At 45.8% G+C, this 6,732-nt stretch overlaps 1 protein-coding gene across 1 annotated transcript; it reads left to right on the forward strand.

Annotated features, from left to right (window-relative positions):
- The first annotated feature begins 2,950 nt into the window (after positions 1-2,950).
- LOC131731646 (urotensin-2 receptor-like) lies at positions 2,951-4,006 on the forward strand. Its single transcript, XM_059020890.1, has one exon. The coding sequence runs from the start codon at positions 2,951-2,953 to the stop codon at positions 4,004-4,006; it is 1,056 nt and encodes a 351-aa protein (XP_058876873.1).
- Positions 4,007-6,732: the final 2,726 nt, after the last annotated feature.

Raw genomic sequence — 6,732 nt, forward strand, 5'->3', positions numbered from 1 at the left:
CACAGAGAGGTCTGGTAAAGCATAGGGAAGCATTGTAAAGCACAGAGAGGTGTGGTAAAGCATAGGGAAGCATTGTAAAGCACAGAGAGGTCTGGTAAAGCATAGGGAAGCATTGTAAAGCACAGAGAGGTCTGGTAAAGCATAGGGAAGCATTGTAAAGCACAGAGAGGTCTGGTAAAGCATAGGGAAGCATTGTAAAGCACAGAGAGGTCTGGTAAAGCATAGGGAAGCATTGTAAAGCACAGAGAGGTGTGGTAAAGCATAGGGAAGCATTGTAAAGCACAGAGAGGTCTGGTAAAGCATAGGGAAGCATTGTAAAGCACAGAGAGGTCTGGTAAAGCATAGGGAAGCATTGTAAAGCACAGAGAGGTCTGGTAAAGCATAGGGAAGCATTGTAAAGCACAGAGAGGTCTGGTAAAGCATAGGGAAGCATTGTAAAGCACAGAGAGGTCTGGTAAAGCATAGGGAAGCATTGTAAAGCACAGAGAGGTCTGGTAAAGCAAAGGGAAGCATTGTAAAGCACAGAGAGGTCTGGTAAAGCATAGGGAAGCATTGTAAAGCACAGAGAGGTCTGGTAAAGCATAGGGAAGTATTGTACAGCACAGAGAGGTCTGGTAAAGCATAGGGAAGTATTGTAAAGCACAGAGAGGTCTGGTAAAGCATAGGGAAGCATTGTAAAGCACAGAGAGGTCTGGTAAAGCAAAGGGAAGCATTGTAAAGCACAGAGAGGTCTGGTAAAGCACAGGGAAGCATTGTAAAGCACAGAGAGGTCTGGTAAAGCATAGGGAAGTATTGTACAGCACAGAGAGGTCTGGTAAAGCATAGGGAAGTATTGTAAAGCACAGAGAGGTCTGGTAAAGCATAGGGAAGCATTGTAAAGCACAGAGAGGTCTGGTAAAGCATAGGGAAGCATTGTAACAGGGCGCTTTGAAATCTTGCACGGCGGTCAGTGACAGGTAAGTGTGAATTTACAAGACTGACACACAGGGCAGAGATATCTGCAGTCCCATCTCTCGCTGAGCTCTTTCACAGGACTGGCTGGCTGTGCGTCACTTTTCATTATCTTGGTATCCATAAATATTCAAACACACTCAACGGTGCGGAATTTAGAAATGCTAAGATAAGCTTCATCAAGGACTAAGTCTTTCTCAGCGTCTTCAGTGTAAATTCAATGGCAAACGTTCTTTATCTAACCACTGAGCTCCTCAAACCCCACTGCCTTCCACACTGCAGCCCAGCGCTTTCTTTATCTAACCACTGAGCTCCTCAAACCCCACTGCCTTCCACACTGCAGCCCAGCGCTTTCTTTATCTAACCACTGAGCTCCTCAAACCCCACCGCCTTCCACACTGCAGCCCAGCGCTTTCTTTATCTAACCACTGAGCTCCTCAAACCCCACTGCCTTCCACACTGCAGCCCAGCGCTTTCTTTATCTAACCACTGAGCTCCTCAAACCCCACTGCCTTCCACACTGCAGCCCAGCGCTTTCTTTATCTAACCACTGAGCTCCTCAAACCCCACCGCCTTCCACACTGCAGCCCAGCGCTTTCTTTATCTAACCACTGAGCTCCTCAAACCCCACTGCCTTCCACACTGCAGCCCAGCGCTTTCTTTATCTAACCGCTGAGCTCCTCAAACCCCACTGCCTTCCACACTGCAGCCCAGCGCTTTCTTTATCTAACCACTGAGCTCCTCAAACCCCACTGCCTTCCACACTGCAGCCCAGCGCTTTCTTTATCTAACCACTGAGCTCCTCAAACCCCACTGCCTTCCACACTGCAGCCCAGCGCTTTCTTTATCTAACCACTGAGCTCCTCAAACCCCACTGCCTTCCACACTGCAGCCCAGTGCTTTCTTTCACAGGCAGGTGTGGAGAATGGAGTGTGTTTGTGAAGAGTTTCTAGATAGCTTGCTAAAAGGAAAAGTTAGATGAGAGACGCAGAGAGAGAGAGAGAGAAAGAGAGGTCAGAAAACGAAATTCAAATAGCAACTTATTTTTTTTCAAGAACAGCCTGGAAGAAGATAAAGATTTAATTTCGGAAATCAAAAATGGATTAAAAAAAAACAAGGTTGGATTTCATCTAGAAACGATCTAGAAGAGGATATCGGATCTATTGCCCTATTAAATTTATGAATCGTTTTCTTTGGACACTTTGACGCTACATACTTTGAAAACTACCATTCAGTGCAGTTTGATTCACAGCAAAACACAATTTTCAGAAAGAGACTGGGCAGCTGTACACTAAAAACCTGGACTGTCCATTTTAAGAATGGCTATCAATTCTGCTTTTAACATCTGTTTGCGAAACTGAAGACCGTACGATGGCGACGCTGCACTGAAACTCAAAGGAGGACAGATTTGCGCCTTTCTTCTGATGCTGAAGGATTTCAACTGAAGAGAAACTGAAAGAAGTCAGATTTTGGTCGATTTCGCTGTTAATTATAGATTGTAAACTGTTAGCTGTAGCTACTAGTTTTGGAGAGTTTTAAAGACATTGTTGGAGAGACTGGGAGGGAAGGAGGGAAGCAGTGTGGCTCTAGCGGAGCTGAGGAGGGACTGGGAGGGAAGCAGTGTGGCTCTAGCGGAGCTGAGGAGAGACTGAGGGAAGCAGTGTGGCTCTAGCGGAGCTGAGGAGGGACTGGGAGGGAATCAGTGTGGCTCTAGTGGAGCTGAGGAGGGACTGGGAGGGAAGCAGTGTGGCTCTAGCGGAGCTGGGGAGGGACTGGGAGGGAGGGAGGGAAGCAGTGTGGCTCTAGCGCAGCTGAGGAGGGACTGGGAGGGAAGCAGTGTGGCTCTAGCGGAGCTGAGGAGGGACTGGGAGGGAATCAGTGTGGCTCTAGTGGAGCTGAGGAGGGACTGGGAGGGAAGCAGTGTAGCTCTAGCGGAGCTGGGGAGGGACTGGGAGGGAGGGAGTGAAGCACTGTGGCTCTAGCGTACACCTCTAAAGACATGGACGACATCGGGGAAGCCCTGTCGACCAACCACACCCCCAACGCCTCTTCCAGCAGCCCCGCCCAGGGGCCCCTGCTGGTCACCTCTGTGCTGGGGGCCACCCTGACCCTCATGTGCCTGCTGGGGGCCACGGGGAACATCTACATCCTGGCAGTGAGCAGCACCCCTCTCTGGAAAGCGGGCTCCCTGCACCTCTACATCGTCAACCTGGCCCTGGCTGACCTCCTCTACCTGTCCACCATCCCCTTCGTGGTCAGCACCTACTTCACCCGCGACTGGCTGTTCGGAGAAACCGGTTGCCGGGTGCTGCTCAGCCTGGACCTGCTGGCCGCCCACGGCAGCGTCTTCACCCTGACGGCGATGAGCGCTGAGCGGTACCGCGCGGTCGCACGCCCCTTCCGCGCCCGGAGGTCGCCCAAAAGGTACCGGGCTCTGGTGGCCGCGGGGATCTGGCTGGCTTCCTTCCTCCTCACCCTGCCCATGATGGTGATGATCCGCCTTCGGAAAAGCCCGGCCACTTCCAAACGGATCTGCTTCCCCACTTGGAAGCCGGAAGCCTTCAAGGCCTACCTGACTGTTCTGTTCTCCACCAGCGTCCTGGCACCCGGGTTCGCCCTGGCCTGCCTCTACGGTCGGTTAGCCAGAGCCTACTGGACGTCCGAAGCCAGGGTGCGCTCCACCAAGCGACGGCTGAAACACAGAGTGGCCTGCCTGACCTTCGGTATCGTGGTCGCGTACTGGGCCTGCTTCCTGCCCTTCTGGGCGTGGCAGCTGGCCAAGCTCTACTCCCAGGATGCCTTGCGGTCCCTGTCGGACGACGCCCACGCTTACGTCAACTTCTCCGTCACCTGCTTGACCTACGGCAACAGCTGCATCAATCCTTTCCTCTACACCTTGCTGAGCAAGAATTACAGGGACTACACGAGACAGAAACGGCAGCCCTCCACTGGGACCGGTGCGAGCAGCGGGGCTGGGGGGGACTGCGCTGTCCCAGGGGGAGGGAGGGAGGCGAGCGGGGGGGGGGGCTGTTCTGGAAAAGGGGAAATCGGCTAGTTCGGAAAACCCTTTCCCGCGAAGCGTCTCTGACGGGCGTGTGCGTGTTTCTGCTGTGTAGTAAATGTGTTATTACAATGTTGTTATGCATAGTTACAATGTACTTAATGTGGAAATATTTTAACACGATATAACCTGTACACTAACCCTAACTCTTCTACTCTCTGAACAGCCTCCCTCTGTGCTGGTGGAGCAGAGAGAGAGAAAGGGAGGCTCTTATACTCTCTGAACAGCCTCCCTCTGTGCTGAGTAGAGAGAGAAAGGGAGGCTCTTATACTCTCTGAACAGCCTCCCTCTGTGCTGAGCAGAGAGAGAGAAAGAGAGGCTCTTATACTCTCTGAACAGCCTCCCTCTGTGCTGAGCAGAGAGAGAGAAAGAGAGGCTCTTATACTCTCTGAACAGCCTCCCTCTGTGCTGAGCAGAGAGAGAGAAAGAGAGGCTCTTATACTCTCTGAACAGCCTCCCTCTGTGCTGAGCAGAGAGAGAGAAAGAGAGGCTCTTATACTCTCTGAACAGCCTCCCTCTGTGCTGAGCAGAGACAGAGAAAGGGAGGCTCTTATACTCTCTGAACAGCCTCCCTCTGTGCTGAGCAGAGAGAAAGAGAAAGGCAGGCTCTTATACTCTCTGAACAGCCTCCCTCTGCTCTGTGCTGTAGCTTCAATTCAAACAAAATAGCACATTTAGTTTTCTGGACTAATGTTATACTGATTATATTTCTATATTTGAATGTTATACTGATTATATTTCTATATTTGAATGTTATGTTGTCTTTAGTTATTATTTCGGAAGAGCTGTTGGTTTATTTTCGATGAATGCTTTTATTAATGTCTATGTTCATTTAATATAGTAACCATAGCAATAAGCTTAAATAGATGTGTTGATATTAAGTATCAATTTTGTGTTTGTAATTTTCTAGTGTTTATTAATAATAATAATAATAATAATAATAATAATAATAATAATAATAATAATAATAAAATGTTATTTCATAACCCATAATATTAGCTATGTATTTTCTATGTCTATCTGTCTGTCTGTGTATAGTTAGGTCCCGTTCTACCAGCCTCACCCCATTGTAGCTGCCCTATACTTGTGCTACCATTGCCCCTCAGTGTAATACAGAGCCATTGCAGTGCCGCTGTCTGTCTGTCTGCCATTGAAGATCATTGAGGGTATAGTTAGCACACTGTGGTCCCATTCTACCAGCCTCACCCCATTGTAGCTGTCCTATACTTGTGCTACCATTGCCCCTCAGTGTAATACAGAACCATTGCAGTGCCGCTGTCTGTCTGTCTGCCATTGAAGATCATTGAGGGTATAGTTAGCACACTGTGGGTCCCATTCTACCAGCCTCACCCCATTGTAGCTGCCCTATACTTGTGCTACCATTGCCCCTCAGTGTAATACAGAGCCATTGCAGTGCCGCTGTCTGTCTGTCTGCCATTGAAGATCATTGAGGGTATAGTTAGCACACTGTGGTCCCATTCTACCAGCCTCACCCCATTGTAGCTGCCCTATACTTGTGCTACCATTGCCCCCTCAGTGTAATACAGAGCTGCAATTCATTCTTAGTTTAATACAATTATTTGACGCGCATGCGGGTATTTAAGCACCATTATTAATTGTAGCTAAGGATGGTTCATTTACACCTTCATTTATTTCAATTTAGGGGCAAGTCTGAAATCCCGTTCTGTCTCACAGCGTCCGGTTAATCTGGAGCCACATGGTAACCCTACTTTTAAAATAACATATCAAACGGAACGAAATTTCAAAGTACCATTTGTAATTCAGTAATGTGAGAGAATTGGTCAGGGGTCCCAATACTTTTGCAAGGCACTGTATATATATATATATATATATATATATATATATATATATATATATATATATATATATATATATATATATATGTGTCAATATTATTATTATTATTATTATTATTATTATTATTATTATTATTATTATCGACAGATGACTATGTAAGCTCTGAGGCGTTGAAGTTATAATAAATAATATCCTTTAAAATGAACCCATATGCTGTTTTTATTTTGGTTTTTTATTAATTTTGAAATTGAATTTGTCGTTATTGAAGTCAGATTAATCCTTCACGATTTTTCTTCGGTGAAACTCGGTGGATTCCGGTTCATTATTTTGCGGTGACGTAGCTTCCTGGGCTGTGGAACGCGCGCGTAGTTTTACGGCAAGCGAAATATTTTCATTTTTAGAGAGAGATTTCAAATGAATTTATTATAGACAACTCTAAATCATTTCCAGATCTCTCTTTAAAATATATAAAGATATCTCTAAATCATTTGTTTTTAAAGAGCTCTAAAATACGTTTAGAGAGACCGTCTAACTTCATTAGAAACACAGTCGTTACCGGAGATCGTGTTATCCGGATAGATTTTGTAAAAGTGCGGATAATAATAATAATAATAATAATAATAATAATAATAATAATAATAATAATAATAATAATAATAATTCTTACTGCTTGAAAAAAAAAGGTGTTTCGTTATGGTGAAGTTAGACTATCAATAAATTATTTCCAGATATATTGAAATGGAGTTTTAAAATGCATTGTCAGATATCTCTAAATAAACAGGAAGTTATTTCGAGATATCTGTCAATGACAGTTTGGCAAAACACTATTTAAAGATATCTTTAAATCGAGGTAAGATATCTTTATTAATTATTATTTTTTTTAGATATCTCAAAATTAAATT

This window comes from Acipenser ruthenus, unplaced genomic scaffold (genome assembly GCF_902713425.1).
Source record: "Acipenser ruthenus unplaced genomic scaffold, fAciRut3.2 maternal haplotype, whole genome shotgun sequence".
NCBI classification, from domain to species: Eukaryota; Metazoa; Chordata; class Actinopteri; order Acipenseriformes; family Acipenseridae; genus Acipenser; species Acipenser ruthenus.

Excerpts from the sequence above, each read along its gene's own strand:
- LOC131731646 (XM_059020890.1), top strand. The coding sequence starts at position 2,951 with ATGGACGACATCGGGGAAGCCCTGTCGACCAACCACACCCCCAACGCC.